At 39.3% G+C, this 16,567-nt stretch overlaps 1 protein-coding gene across 1 annotated transcript; it reads right to left on the bottom strand.

Annotated features, from left to right (window-relative positions):
• Positions 1-7,786: 7,786 nt before the first annotated feature.
• Positions 7,787-14,356, bottom strand: cryba1.L (crystallin beta A1 L homeolog). Its single transcript, NM_001094493.1, is given in 6 exon segments — positions 7,787-8,116; positions 8,667-8,809; positions 9,233-9,374; positions 12,620-12,738; positions 13,736-13,797; positions 14,329-14,356. Coding segments are annotated over 5 exon segments (597 nt in total). The 5' UTR covers positions 13,781-13,797; positions 14,329-14,356; the 3' UTR covers positions 7,787-7,968.
• Between the last annotated feature and the right edge of the window lie 2,211 nt (positions 14,357-16,567).

Genomic DNA, 16,567 nt, shown 5'->3' on the forward strand with positions numbered 1-16,567 from the left:
CTGACCCTGTTCTTCACGCTATGTGGTTAATGTTATCATCTAGCTGTGCCAAGTACAGAGCGAACATTCCTGTACATTTATTTGTCAGGAGAATGATTATTTAACTTGCAGTTGGTCAGTGTCAGAAAGTCTAAAGATGCTCAGAGAGCCGAAACAACATTGGGGAATGAGGGCCAAACATTGCAATTGGTTAGTTTATTCCCAAATTATTTTATTACAACAGTTTTGTAATGTGCATTGAACAAAGTAATTTGCAATAAATATTAGGGATGCACGAATGCACTATTTTGGCTTCCCTGAATACTTTGCAAAAGATTAGACTGAATGCCGAACTGAATCCGAATCCTAATTTGCATATGCAAATTAGGGATGGGAAGGGGAAAACCTTTTTTACTTCCTTGTTTTGTCATAAAAAAGTCACGTGATTTCCCTCCCAGCCCCTAATTTGCACATGCAAATTAGGATTCAGTTTGGCTGGGCAGAAGGATTCGGCAGAATTCGGCTGAAAAAGACCGAATCCTGGATTCGGTGCATCCCTAATAAATATATAATTAGCCTAAGGTGATGCTAGTCCCTATGGGTTGTGGCATACATCCTAGTCCACATAATGGGGCATGGGGAAAAAAACACACAAAATTACCCTTTTTTGTCTTTGCACTTTACTCCTTGTGCAGAATGCATTGTTGCTCTAAATTCACATTGAAAGCATTGCGTCGAGTACCCACGGAATACCCGAAAAGTGGTCGTGTTTTGGGCAGAAAGACCACGATTCCCTGGCCAATTACCCACCTACTGACATTAAAAGTACAGTTTCCACCTGACCTGGTTGATCGATCTCCAGAGTGACAGCACGTCTGCCCACCGATGAGATCACGGTTTGCACAGGTCAAGTTAAAGTTTTGGCCAGGTACAGGTAGGTTTGAGTAGTAGGGACAGGGCCTTTGATAGCGGGCCAGCAGGTAAGGGTCGGGTTGTGTGCTAGGACTCTAACATGTGGCTCATTCCCCTTTTGTAAATGGCATTGGGTGAGATTCTGGACTCTTTATCACCTGGGCAGTTACAGTAATAGCCCTATAAGCAGGGGACAAAATGGAATCACTTTCATTTCAATGGCAAGAGCTTGGACTCATCGATGACCTACCAGGTTAGATGATGGTTGCTTAGCAAGTGCTGCAGTTTGAATTTCCGAGCTAAAATTGGCTTGTGAGTCCAGTCTGTTAAAATAATTGGGTCGCAATTCTGCACATTTGTCACCTGCCCTCAAGGCGAATAAATGCCTGGAATATCGCCATGCTATTGCTCATAGTCAAAGGGGAGCAAACTGGAAGTTGTATTTTCATAATCATGGAGTGGAATTCTATACTACATGTTATCCCTTAATTCACAAATTCTGGCACCAAAATACATTTCCACCTCTTGCCCAAAAAATGGTGTCCTTAGTCACACTTTCAGACTTACAGTACCAATAAACATGAGCATGAAAAGCAAATATGCAGTGTACCGTATAAAGTCTTCCCCAGTGAGGTTCATCAGTGCCATCTTGGTACTCCCAGAAGAAATCCCACTGTGACATGTAAATCTGCCATATTAGTGCATCGTATAACTGGGATCAAGAAACAAGATGGAAGCACACTACATAAAAGTACTCCAAGCTTGTGTATTGCTTTTTAAAGAAGAGGAGTGCTGACCCTGGGTGGAAGGTTAGTGATTAGAGCCACTGAGAGGTGCCTAATAAACTGGTTTCCCAGGTCCCAGACCTCTAGGAGACCTACTGTGTAATGTGACGTGACATGTTTTAGGATTTTGTATGGCCCCTTCATGTTCCATAATCCTAATGTGGAGATTAGAAGATGTTTGTCCTGCATTTAAATGCAACGACAGGCGGCATTGCCAAGTCTAACTGATATAGTGGGGCAATGGCAAAACCTTCATCGTGGGTTTGTTTAGTTCTGGCCCAATGGCATGCAAGGACAGATCTTTTATTTATCACACTGGAGTGACCCCTATACATGGCTGATTGCTGCCTTTTTTTGCACAGTGCACCCTGCATTGTAAACGCTATATATATATTTATATATATTTCCTCTATTTTTTAGGACAACCATACCTTTTTAAATCAACATTATTTTTTACGTTTTTTTTATAACAAGATCTTTGAAGTTAATTACTAAAAAAAAAACATAATACAGGTATGGGATCATTTATCTGGAAATCCATTATCCAGAAAGATCCGAATTATGGAAAGCCCATCTCCCATTAACTCCATTTTATCCAATTAACCAAATTTTTAAAAAGGATTTCCTTTTTCTTTATAATAATAAAACAGTCGCTTGTACTTGATCCCAACTGAGATATAATTAATCCTTATTGGAGGCAAAACCAGCCTATTGGGTTTACTTGGGGGCAGATTTATCAAAGGTCAAGGTGAAATTTAAAAAATTTGAATTTCAAGCTAATTTTTGTGTACTTCTACTAGGGAACAGTCCAAATTCGATTCGAATTTGAAAAAATGTAAAAATTTCATTTCAACCATTTGCCATCTAAAACCTGCTGAATTGCTGTTTTAGCCTCTGGGGGACCTCCTAGAACCTATTTGGAGTCAATTGGTGGACTTTGAAAAATCAAAGGTTTTTTTTGCAAAAAGTTTGAATCGAATTCGATTGATTGCAATGTTAATTCGATTCGTTCGAATTCGAACGATAACAGACTATTCACCAGAAAAAAAACTTTGATTTTTTTTAAATAAATTTTGGTTGGTCTTTTTTAATTCGAATTTCTAAGTTTTTTTAATTTGACCCTTGTTAAATCTGCCCCTTAATATTTATATGGTTTTCTAGTAGCCTAAAGGTATGAAAATCCAAATTACAGAAAGACCCCTTATCCGGAAAGCCCCAGGTCCCGAGCATTCTGGATAACAGGTCCCATACCTGTATTGAGAAATATATCAGAAACATATTTTTATTATATATGAGAAACTACAACTGATATTGAAAGCCCCATGCCTCTAAAACACACCAATAGCAAGTCCAGAAATGTTCCTAAGAGTAAGTTGACCCCAGAAAACCATATATGTTTGTCTGTGAAGGTTCTTATTCAGCCAGGTCATGGTATAGCTATAGTAATAAGTCAAATCCAGTTGATTTGATGTATTACTATAGGCATAAAAGTTTGTTAAATGTGTTCTCAATCCAAATGTCACTGTAACTGGCTATGAGGCTGCACTCCCCTCCAAGTTCTGCTAATTGCACTTTCTAAACTGTGGCTTAGATTGATTAGATCAACAGCGTACCACCAGTATAGAAGAAGGCCAAACCCAAAAATAAATGAAAGCAAAATACAGTTTAATAGAACACTGCCTGGAATTCTCTGTACAATTGCTTAGCTCAGAGCATCAGCTCTGAAAAAATTATTATAAAATATTTATACAGCTCTGCAGCCTGGTGCAATTAGAATGCATGAAGACATTCATACAAACCGAGACTGACAGAATGTGGAGGGGCAATTCCATGGAAATGTTAACGATATAGATGGAATCAAATAGAAGATCAATTCCAGTGGTTGCAGCTTTCTGCATTTGAGCTGTCATTTTAGGGCAAGATTAGATATTAAAGAACATTGTTGCATCACTCCTGAGAGCTCACTTGCATAGCAACCAATCAGTTATTATAATTTTTTTGAACATTGTTGCATCACTACTTATCTTACGCCACCCTTCACATTTAGGTCAGCCGCTTATTTTTCTTTTATTAATAATATTGTACATATGAGTTTTCCATTCCAGACCTTACCGGGAATGCATCAGTGAGTACATAGGGATATTATTTAAAGGGGAACTCAGGCTTCCAAACCAAAATTTGATAAAGAGGCCCACATAACACAGAAACCCATAATATACCCATCACAGTTACCTGTTTCTTCAAAAAGTATGAATAAATGCCATTTTCTATGCTGAAATCCAGCTGTTTAACAGCTCTTCTCTTTCTGCATCATTTGAATTCCTGGCAGGGAAGGAGGGACTAAACACTGATGTTACAAATTGTAACAACTTCTCCACAGCTTACAGACAACATGCAGGAACTACATAACCCACAATGCACTGCACTATGATGTTCTGTTCCTTATTGAAATCACATGTGCAGGGAATTGTGGGGTTTGGAGGATGCAGCTGATGACAGATGGCTGTTGATACAAAGTAACAGTAGTCAGCCAGCTCAGCAAAGTAGTCAGACAGATCAGCAGGAGAGCAGGGGGCTAGGCTAAGGGAACTGTTCCAAACCATTACAAATCATGAAAAGTCTGCATATTTTTTAATTGATATATATATTGCAAAGTTGCTTGAAATTGTGTTTACTTTTCAAAAACCATAAGTTATGTTTTTGTGGAGTTCCCCTTTTACAGATGAAGGATTCTCAGATGGAATTCTGATTGATTTGCGAGGTTCCCGACCCACTGCAGGACTCTTCCCTATGGAAGGGAACTTTGACCTTTTTGCATGCAGGCAGGCAGGATTTTGTTGCACAGCAATCTACTAGGCAACCGTTTTGAGCCTGGCTGGCAGCAACATACACTGCAGGCCTGTAATCTGAATTATATAGCTTTTTTACACACATAAACATGGCTTACACTGCATTTATCTTTCCAAAAATGCTTAACACGAGGGCCCACATTTACAAAAGGGAAACATGTCTAACCTACGGCCCTCCAGCTACTGCTAAACTTTAACAGCCTCCACCTCTCACAATGGTAACACACTCTATGTTCTGTGTACATTCATCTACATTTGACCTCAAGGAGTCCCCATGATGCTTGGAACCCAAGACAAACACCTTCTCTGATGTATCATTAATCTAGATTATTACAAGATCTTGGTGTACATTATTCTACACAGGGATTATTACTTAGCTGTGTTTTCTTTTCAAATGACTGGAGCAGTCTTTGCCCTAATGAGGAGAATTCAGCCAAAGTCTCAAGTAAAAGAGCACCTCCTGGTAGAATGGTGACATGGTTTCCTTGTTAACCTGTTTTTTTTTTTTGTTTTTGTTTTTCCTATTTTCTTTTAATCGCTGTGTATAGTGATCTTTGTTCTTTTCTATTTGTAATCTGAAAAATAATAAAAATTCAAGAGAAAAAAAAAACTGTTTCGTAACATAAAAAAATCAGAAAGGGGTTAAATCATTCCTTTATCTATAACTGGCTGATATAATGTCCCTTTAAATAAAGTTCATGCATCTTCTACTTCCCAGATGAAGCTATTGCTTCTTGTACAATATTCCTGGCCTCAGGTGTACAAGTGTTACATGCTGGAAGCCTTTGTGCATACTAATTGCGGCCACCCTCGCACCATTTACTTTAGAGGACATAGAGAGCGTGCTCATTGGCTGCGCTCCCGACCGAATGCCACAAGGAAATGTCTGTGGAGATTTACTGGAGCTGAACTGGAAGGGAAAATCAAAGGAAGACTTGATTTCAATGAAAGCTAATACACAAAACTCCCTCTGTAACGACATTAATATGCTGGCATCGTCACGTCTCTAATTATTTATTACTTATTCAGCACTTTGGGTAATGTTCCTACTTTCTCCTTAACCCATGATGTAGAGAGATGCTAGTACTACAGGTACCTGCTCTGTAATGTAAAGAGAGGCTTCTTTATCCTCATTGGCACAACTCTAAAAAACCCTAGGTGCAGCCTGAAGTGGGGACCCAGCATTAAAATGAATCCCCTTCCTGTGGAGTTGACAGTATACCCTCTTTTTTTAGTTCAATGAATAGGGCTTGTGCTGAATATTACTTTTGCCTATTATTTAAATTAGGTAATATCTATGGTTTTTGCTATTTCTTGCCAAAATTTGACAAAATGAAATGAATCTTAAAGGGCATGTAAAGTCTAAAATAGAATAAGGCTAGAAATGCTCTATTTTATATACTAAATATAAACATGAATTTACTGCACCACAAGCCTAATCAAACAAATAATTTATGCTTTCAAAGTTGGCTACAGGGGGTCACCATCTTGTAACTTTATTAAACATCTTTGCAAGACTAAGACTATGCACATGCTCAGTGTGGTCTGGGCTGCTTAGGGATCGTCATAAACAAAGCTGCTTGAATTCTGCATGGCTGGGAAATAAGGCGGGGGCTCCCCCTGCTGTTCATAAGTATGATTGTTTCCCTGCTCAGCAGTAAGGGACCATCTCACAATTCCTATCCACAGCAGTAAATAAAGGGAGAAATTCACTGCATACAGTCAGGTTTCTTATAAAAACGGTACACATTTTTTAATTAAAGTATATTGGACATAGGTTTCTTTTTCATTAAAGAAAGTAAAAATGGGATTGAATTTTTTTGCCTTTACATGCCCTTTAAGCAACTTTCTACTTCCTGATCCCAAAGAGCCAAGTCAAACAAACCAGCAGTCCACTGAGCAGCCTCTGTATAAAAACAAACACCTGATTTTCCCCCCAGCTGTCTATTTTAGATAAAGAACTTCTCAGTGGACTGCTGATTAGTTTGACTTGGCTCTTATTTCATGTATTTATGTTTTAACTCGCTGTCATAAAGTCTTCTTTTAACACCTGTATTGTAGGAAGGTGCTGAATGGCGTTTTATCCAGACAATTTTTATTTCTGAGGTTGTGTACTCATAATTTATTGGGATTAATCCCTCACCACTATTCTGCCTTAATTAGCCATATATATATACAGTATATTACCTAAGTGGCTGGTGCATAGCCATTTCTTTAACAATTACCCCCTACTGCTTCTTGCCTGAAAGACTTTATCATGTCAATCCCATTTCTGCTGACTTCCCACTAGTGATGTGCAGGTAGACAAATAGTCGACCAAACCAGACCATAATCTGCATGTTCACTACTGCACCCGACCCCAACCTGGTGCACCTCTGTATTTAAAGACCTGCTCCGTCCGCTCTGATTTCACAGAAGGGGCAGTGCATTGAGAAACAAGTCTAAAAAAAATGTGACTGGAGGTGAAAGTGGAGCATTGTAAGATGGATGGGTGCATGATAAAATTAAGCTTGAACCCGCTCGTGGCTCGAGAAGGTTGTGCACAAGCCTACACACCACTACTTCCCACTTCTCATATGGTTGCCATAAACAGAACATCCAGACTCAGTTTACATTGGGAACCCTGGACTAAGCATTTGGTTAATGACAAGTGTGCACTGTAGCACCTTATTCGTCGTAATATATAGATATGAAAATGCAGACCTTCAGATTATATTCATGGAGTGTTGTGCATCACTGTATAAAAGCTATTCCTTCAGTGATCCATACTTGTTGTGCATGGGCCAACCCGAAAGCCGTAGGTTGGGTTAACAATCTATTTTTTGGGGGCCCAGGACTCCCCAGTATCACTGCTCCAGTCCCCCCTGATGTGCATCCAAACTAAACCCTGGCTACCACATTTAATTTATTCGGGAGAGGGTACATAACTAAATTCAACATGGAAGACTGTTTTGCATTCGGGGTTGAGACAGCTTGCATTAGGGTCGACACTGGTCAACAATTTACCAACCCTTGCCATCCTCCCATGAAGACACATGCTCTCGATGTGGTTGCCCTATTCCTACACTCATGTATGGTGGGGGAGTGTTTTGAATTAAAAATATCAACGTTTGAGCGTAGGATTTGCTATGCAGCAGAAAGAGAGAACCCATCCTTTAGCAAGGCACTCTTTGTACACTCATACCAGCCTGAAGCTGCTCAATCATTTCTGTCAAGGTCATAACTATTTTCAGATTGCTACAGAAAGTAAACGTGGCATTGTTTCATATTTGAGTGACATTTATTTTTCATTGGAGCTGCTGGTACGATTACTTAGTCATCTTCCCAACATGAATTTACAGTACAAGATTGTTGTTTCTACAGTTAGCATTAAAAGAGATTGGTAGCACCATAGTGAGCCTTTGGGTGGAGACCCCTTGTTGACGTATCAGTGGAGAAGGTCTTTACTGTTGAATGCGTCGGATAGACTGGATCTGGCAGGTCTGGGCATGGGATCCCCACTCTCTCCAGTGCTTGTATTCACCTCCATGGTGGTCACCCTCCAAAATGTACTGGTAACCACGATAACCAGGATACTGGTAGCAAACCCAGCTGCAACAATTGAAAATAGCATTATTTATTAAAAGAAACATAATCCATAGCCTATATCTATCATGTTTTCATGATGTTGCTCATTAAAATAAAGTCACTGTTCAGTGTATGAAAATCTTTTTTACTTTCCTTAAAGATAATTTTGTTTCGTTTTAAAAAAAAAAAAAGTGACCTGGCCTCTTTAAGAGTTTTTTGCTCTGATGTTGAATACCGAATTCCTTCTCAGCCCTTTCAGGTTTGGTGAAAAGATTATGAGAATGTCTGTCTTGTATGGAAATCTCCACTCTCCCTATGGCAAGTCATTGAATCCCTGCCAAAGTAATTAGTTTTCATAATATCACAGTTATTAAAATGCTAAGCCTCCTAGAACTGTTGTTCATATTGTTCCATGGATGAAAGCACAAGCAAGCTGAACGCAGTGTTTAATCACAGCAGGAATTCTCGAGTTATGATTTTAAATGTGCAAAACCCGTTTAATCCTAGCAATCTAAATGTGCCATAATGATGTCCTTCTGCTGCCCTCCATATCACATGTTGTTGAGTCACTTACGCTCCGCTCATTACTTTCATGGATCCAACCTCGTTGTTGAACCATCCCATAGCCTGCAGAGAGGGATAGTCATCACACATGTCCCACTTGCGTCCAATGAAATTTTCTTTCTCAAAGGCCATCAGCTTGGATTCCTTGTGGTTCTGTTGGGACAATACATAACGGATGGTAATGCCTTGCTACATTATGCCTATCAAATACATTTGTGTAGTGCTCATCTTAGGTACCCATACCCTGACAGTCATTGGTTGCTGATTAGGCCTCTCTTGGCCAAACCAGCTGCTCATTGGTCTGTGTATGGTGCCAAAACAATTGTCTTCTCAAATAATATCTGACCCTTGTCAATGTGATTTGTGACATTAGCCCACAGGCCAAGCATCCCAATCAAGCCAGCCTGCATCTAGGTAACCACATAAGACAAAGATCTACTTATGCTGTTGACCTGGTCAAATGTATAGATGACAATGTGTGTGGCCATCGTTTAAGAAAAATGAGAGATGTAGGCTGCTTCTAAAACCACATGGACCATTACATTTTCTATAAAATATATCCCTTTAGACACTTACAGCACAACAGATTGGGCGGAAGGACATCATGCGTTCCACATGATAAGCATTGCTTCCACTCCAGGCATCCCACCTTGGGTATTCTCCTCTTTCCAGGATAAACTGCTGGCCACAGAAACTTGTGTGCTCATAGCCTACCCATCTGCAAAAAAAAAGGATGTTTGTAGGTTGCGTAAAATGTGCAATTAGGAATCATTTATCAGAAAACTAGACCCTTCCCATGTAAGGTAATGATTTACCTGCAAGGGTCTTTCCATAATGGGACTCAAAGTAACAATAATGGTCCCTTTGTTATTAGAGCGGAATGCAGATATGCTCACTAGCTGCTATCTGGATGTCCTCATGGCTGTGGAGCTCTGCCAAAAAAGCAGGATTCCTGCTATATTGTTCTGTTTTCTCAGCTGAAACATATGGTAGCTAAATCTGCCAAATGCTCTGGTTGCTTGTCTACGGTAACTGGCCCTCAGCAGGGCCTCAGGGAGCTCTGTCATGTTGTCTTCTTAATTTCTTTCAATAATTTTTATTAGCATTTTACAAAACAAAGACACAGGTAGCCATGTGCAATCAGAAAAAAAGCAGTACAGTACAATGGAGCAAACATCATATGTACCAAAAAATTAGAGTGAGGCGAGCAAGTGACTGGAACAAGCATAGATCAACATAGGAAAAACAGAAATTAGAGACAGTCGGTACTGCTATCAGTCATATCCCATGCTATGACCAGTCCTGTGTAGTGTAAACCATATGTTAAACCAAATAAAACAATATAATAAAAAACACAAAAAGAAAATATATAGTAAAGAAAAAGACAACCTAAACTCTAGCCCCATCAAAACACACACTCAATTGTGTGAAAATTCCCAAACGACAATGCTTAAATGCTAAGTAATGCTGCATAACCATCTGTCCCATATCTGTATTCCAGCCATGGTGTCCATGCCAACACAAACTTACTATGTGAGTCTAAAAGAATACTAGTCAATTTCTCTTGTGACATTATCCAGTCTATTTTTTGTTTAGTTATGTCAATAGATATTTGTTTAGTCTTCCAAGCTCCCGCTATAGTTTTCTTAGCTGCAGTCATAATCGCAGTAAACAATTGAAATTGAACCTTTGAAAGTACCTCAGGTTGTTTACCTAAGAGAGCAGTTACTGGATGTTTCGGGATCACCACCTGGAATATAGAATGTAACATGGTGAAGATACGAATCCAAAATCGTCGGACGGATGGACACTCCCACCAGATGTGGACCATGGAGCCCACTTGCCCACAACCCCTAAAACAAGCAGGATCCGCTGCAGGAGCAAATTTGGCAATACGAGCTGGGACCAAATACCATCTAAGTAAAACTTTGTAATTGACCTCCAATAAAGAAACATTCCTGGAAGATTTCATAGTGTTGACCCAAATTGATTGCCAGTCTTCCTTATCTATTGGACACTGGAGGTCCTCCTGCCAGGAGCCAGTGTACACTAAGTGGGAAGGTTCAATATTGTCGTAGAAATTGGTATATAACAATGAGAATTACTTCTTGGCGTGGGGGTGCTTCAGACACCAATGTTCAAAAAAGGTAGGTGACTTACTCGCCAACGGGCACTGGTCCCACTGGGAGTGAGCAAAGTGTAATAATTGCCTCATGCGAAAATGCTCTGCTAGCGGAACCGAATACTTATTTATAAGGTCCTGGGGGGTATAAGGTTTAGTTAGGGTATATAAGTGCTCCAAGTTATGTATATTGGCAAGAGACCACCATGCAAAGATTGAATTCTGTATTCCAGGGTCAAACAAAGGGTTACCCCATAATGGCATAGCAGGGGAATGAGGTGCTTGTAACTTAAATTTTTTACTAACAGAATCCCACAATTTCAACGTATGACGTAAACAGACACTCCCTGCCTGTGGGCGAAATTTGGGAGGACACCAAATCAAAGCGGCCGGGGAGTATGGAGCAGAATAAGCCTCTTCTAGAGACACCCAAAGAGGGGTATCGATTGTGGAATGAAGTGCTAGAATCTGGGAAACTTGGGCCGCTTTAAAATAAAATAACCAATTAGGAAGACCAAGTCCCCCTCGATTCCTGGGACACATCAGTATCGACTGGCGAACTCTGGATGGCTTCTGGGCCCAAACAAATCTGAGAATTTTAGCCGTAAAACGGGATAAATCATCTAAAGGGATTGGCACAGGAAGCGTCCGGAAAAAGTATAAAATTTTGGTAAAATAGTCATCTTAATCGAATGGATTCTGCCTATCCACGAAATATGATGATGTTTCCATTTATTAAGTAGAGCGAACAGAGTTTTAAATAATGGGGGGTAATTATATTTATACAATGTATCATACGTAGCTGTCAATTTAACTCCTAAAATCGAAATAAAGTGTGGATGCCAGGTAAATTCAAAGTTAAGCTGCAATAATTTAACCGCTCCAGGGGATAGATTAACATTCAGTGCTTCAGTCTTATTATGGTTGATTTGGAGTCCCGATATGGCGCCAAAGACCTCTAACTGTCTAAACAGGTTTGGGAGGGAGGTAAGAGGGTTAGAGATCACTAAAGTTAAGTCGTCTGCAAATAAACTAACCTTGTGCTGAATACCAGCAACCTCTACACCTTTTATATCCGCATTAGCCCGAATCGCTGCTGCCAACGGCTCAAAAGCCAAGTTGTTGTCTTCTTAATTTCAGCAGAAAATGTCCAAACGATTACATTTTTTACAATTATTCACAATTACCACATTGGAACTTGTTACAGGGAAGTAGAGCTGACTATAAGGGAATGTAGATATGGGTGACTACTACCATAGGCCTACGTGCTGTCTGACCCTGTAGATCAGCACTTGTAGTTAGCATGGGTGGAAGATAGCAGATCTATTAGGGCACCTTCCAAATGTATTCAAAATGCCAATATTAACAACTACTGCATCTTTGTTGCTGGAGCTGTATCCCTCTACTATTTTTTTTACTATTTTTATAAGTAAAGCTGTCCCTAAACTCAAGGCATACTTTTACCTAATGTATTTATTACATGTCGTAGGGCTGTTGTATAACTTCCCAAAAATGTTCTAAGCTGGTATTTCAGATACCTCAAGGGCTTTTCATATTATGGCTTGGGACTTGTTCTTTTGGGATGGAAGCAGTGGTGGGGTGGTGCAAATTCGCAACCCTGAGAGTACCATACACTGAGTACTTATATGCCTACTCATAGTACAGTACATGCTGGACTCTGCTCCTTGCTGCAAATTGTAGAGGCAATTTGCAGGTTTCCCCCCATTTGTCTGCAGAGTCCTCAGCAGATATATGTGTGTATATATATCTCTATATATTATAATGTGCAGGTTCTAGCAGGTATGATGGCCCATCCAATGCATATATAGAGCAATACTTACGCTCCACACTCCACCTTTAGAGATCTGATGTTGTCGAAGCTGCATTCCATGATGTTTGGACAGGAGGAAGAGAATTCCATCCTTTTTCCTTGGAAGTTCTCCTGGTCATAGACTGTGATCTGAACCAAGATATGATATTTTGTGATATTTCACTGGATGCCATTTTGAACCTAGTTGTTTTAAATGTTTTTCTATCTGGACTCCATGCTCCTAGTGTTATGCTGCCCTCTAGTTTATACATAAGCAGCCTCCTTCTAACAACTATTTAGAATCTATCATCCTGGAGAGTGAGCACTACATTGCTAACACTGGTGTTCCCAGTACAGAATTTCCTGCCAACCAGGTTCCAACTGGGATTCAAAATAGGCCTTTCAAGTACACAGAGGCCGAAACAGCCCCTCGCAGGCCCAATAAATTGTGATTCTCTATGGCCTCTTACAGCAGCCCCTCTGCCATTTGCCAGAATCCACAGATTGCTAATCTGGACCTGCTGCCAACAATTATAGATCTGTAGTAGAGTAGTAGTAGTTTCTCATGTTATCCTAACCAGGGAGATTATTGTATATTAATGAAATATTTCTAAATTGTAATCATTCAGGAAAAATGAGTAATGTTGCTAGAATCCAAACCATGGTATGTAGATACAGGCATTTCTCCTTGTATGTTCTTCAGAGTTAAGATAAGGATAATGGATAATTATTTTCCTTGGCTTGTTCTAGTCTTGATGTTGGTGCCAAACTATTTAAAGCAGCTGACAAAAGTACAATAATATAATCAGAGCTCTCATGTTAGTCATTTTTGGTAATGTTGTCTAATATATTCCTGTTTGAGTGAATGCAAGATAAAACCTACGCGTAAGTGTCCGACCTGTTCCCAGAGCATGGGTTTAAGTGCTGTTCCTGGTTAATAAGTAGGATGAATATTAGTGTCTCTTGTCTAATGTCTGAAATAGGTCAGTAGATATCTGTAATTGCAAAAGTGAGTTTATAAAGCTGAGGATGTTATGTGTTGGTTCTGTTCATGTAAGAACTCTGGCATGTGGGTTGACCTTCCTATTTTTAACCACAGGTTGAACACGTGAACTCTGGTTCCCAAGTTTGGGGTGTCTAGGCATACCTTCCAGGATCCTATGTGCATGGAGAGTGGGTTGGTCTCGGCCATTTTCTTTCTGATGTTTTCTATCAAAACAAGAAATGGACCAATGAATCCCAAAGGTACTGTATCCCAAAAACACAGGCATATTACTAAACCCAGTCATACTATATTATTGCTTATTGGAGCTAGCAGATTGTTATCCATTTGGCAAGAAGTTATAAACGTCCTAAATTCACTCCAATATCTTTTGGTTCCTGACTGCCTGATCCACAACATTTCCTTTATGAATTATTACCAGTTCTCACTAAAGTTTCATCCCTTCCATTTATTATACATTTGAAGTCAATAGCTGGTCATTTCCAAGAGAGTTTCTTACAATTACAAAACTCTCTGTTTTCTATAATTTAATGTATTTCTACAAGGACTGCAGAGCACCCAACTGGACGGCTGAGTTAGATACCAATTCTTAATGTTTTAATGTTTTAGTTTTACTAAGGACATCTTCTGGCCCTTGGTAATTCTCTAGTGCCAAAAGCCCAGAGCAAATACCCCTTCCCTTCTACCCAATATTTGGCTCTGCCCACAGGTACAGCCAGCGTGTGGCTCCCACTCACCTCTCTCAGTCTCTACTGGGGAAATTTCCGTCGGGCGATTGGCTGATTGAGTTCTCCCAGTGTCAGGGTTTATATAGAGAGCACAGGAACAGGCTCTAATGCCAGAATTTCATCCAGTGTCAGCACAATGCTGTCTGTACTATTGTGTGTGCCTGATCCCATTCCTCTCGTCTGCGTCTCTGCCTAGTACAATGGACATTTCTCTCTGCATGAATAAACCTTTCAACCTATGACTTTACTTGGAAACGAATGCACAAAAGCTTTACCAGATTTTTTATATTTATACATTAATTAAAATAATATCACAAGTATGGGACCTGTTATCCAGAATGCTCAGGACCTGGGGTTTTCTGGATAAGGGATCTTTCCAATATTTGGAATACCATAAGTCTGCTAAAAAAAATCATTTAAGCATTAAATAAACCCAATAGGATTGTCTCCCACCAATAAGGATTAATTATATCTGAGTTGGGATCAAGTACAAGGTACTGCTTCATTATTACAGAGAAAAAGAGAATATGTTTTAAAATGTAAAATTATTTGATGAAAATGAAGTCTGTGGGAGATGACCTACCTGTAATTCGGAACTTTCTGCATAATGGGTTTTCGGTAACAGGTATGCCTGTACTTTTCATTATTATATGGGTGAGTTTATACTCACATCAAAGTTGCAGTGCTCATAGATTACAGTCATGTAATATTCTCATTAAAGGGGAAGTAAAGTCTAAAATAGAAAAAGGCTAGAAATGCTGTATTTTGTATACTAAATATAAACATGAACTTACTGCACCACAAGCTTAATCAAACAAATAATTTATGCTTTCAAAGTTGGCCACAGGGGGTCACCATCTTGTAACTTTGTTAAACATCTTTGCAAGACCAAGACTGTGCACATGCTCAGTGTGGTCTGTTTAAGGGATCATCATAAATGATCAAAACAGTACAAGTCAAATAATATCTGCCAGAAGTCGATACAGCAAGACTGATTAATAATCAGAATATGCAGGCTGCACTGGATCCTGTGTTGTCATGTAATCTAATGTGGATTTTATAGTTTTTGTATTGTTTAATACAAACTTTCTCCAACTCTACAGAACCAGTGGCTTCAGCAAAATAATCCTCCAAATAAAATCCCAGTTTATCTTTTTAAATCTGGCTCCATGATCTTTGTCCCTGGAGCTGGAGTTGGAAACAGTAAAGGGGATGTAAAGGCAAAAATAAAATACAATACAAATCTCTACACAGTTGCCGTCTGCTCTACAGGGAAACAAGCAAAGCTGCTTGAGTTCTGCATGGCTGGGAAGTAAGGCGGGGGCTCCCCCTGCTGTACATAAGTATGATTGTTTCCCTGCAGAGCAGTTAGGGACCATCTGACAATTCCTATCCACAACAGTAAATGAATGGAGAATTTCACTGCATACAGTCAGGTTTCTTATATAAAATTAAAAACGGTACACATTTTTTAATCAAAGTATATTGGAGATAGGTTTCTTTTTTATTAAAGAAAGTAAAAATGGTATTTTATTGTTTTGCCTTTACATGCCCTTTAAGGCTGAAAGCAGAGGCATAGTAAGTGGCCCCCAGAGGAGGCACAAGTAGTATCTCTATATAAAGCTAATTTATTAAAACACAGGGGAAGCTTATACACTTATACAGGGGAGCAGAGTGACAAGTGACATGAATGACTGCTTTTTTATCTTTGTCATCATTTATTTATATAGAGCCACCAAGTTATGCAGCACTTTGCAATAATATTACAGGAATGGGAACTGTTATCCAGAATGCTCAAGACCTGGGATTTTTTCAGGTAACAGATCTTTCCGTAATTTGTATCTCCATATGTTAAGTAAGTCTTTGAAACATTAAACAAACCCAATAGGCTCATTTTGCTTCCAATAAGGATTAATTATATCTTAGGCTCAAGTACAAGGTACAGATTTACTATTACAGAGAAAAAATAAATCACTTATTTTATCATTATGGAGTCTGAGGGAGAAGGCCTTCAGAGTTTTCTGGATAACGGGTTTCTGAATAACATATCCTGAATATTAAGTAGGGAATTTAAAAACTAGGATTACGAAATTAGGGACCCTGCTTCAAGAGGTTATAATTTTATAGTCAGCGAGCTCAGCAAAGTAGGTAGGGTTGCCACCTTTTCTGGAAAAAAAAATACCGGCCTTCCTATATTCTTGCCTTGTTTTCCTATTAATAACATTGGCATCAAGCATCATTTATACCG

This window comes from Xenopus laevis, chromosome 2L (genome assembly GCF_017654675.1).
Source record: "Xenopus laevis strain J_2021 chromosome 2L, Xenopus_laevis_v10.1, whole genome shotgun sequence".
In the NCBI taxonomy this organism is placed as follows: domain Eukaryota; kingdom Metazoa; phylum Chordata; class Amphibia; order Anura; family Pipidae; genus Xenopus; species Xenopus laevis.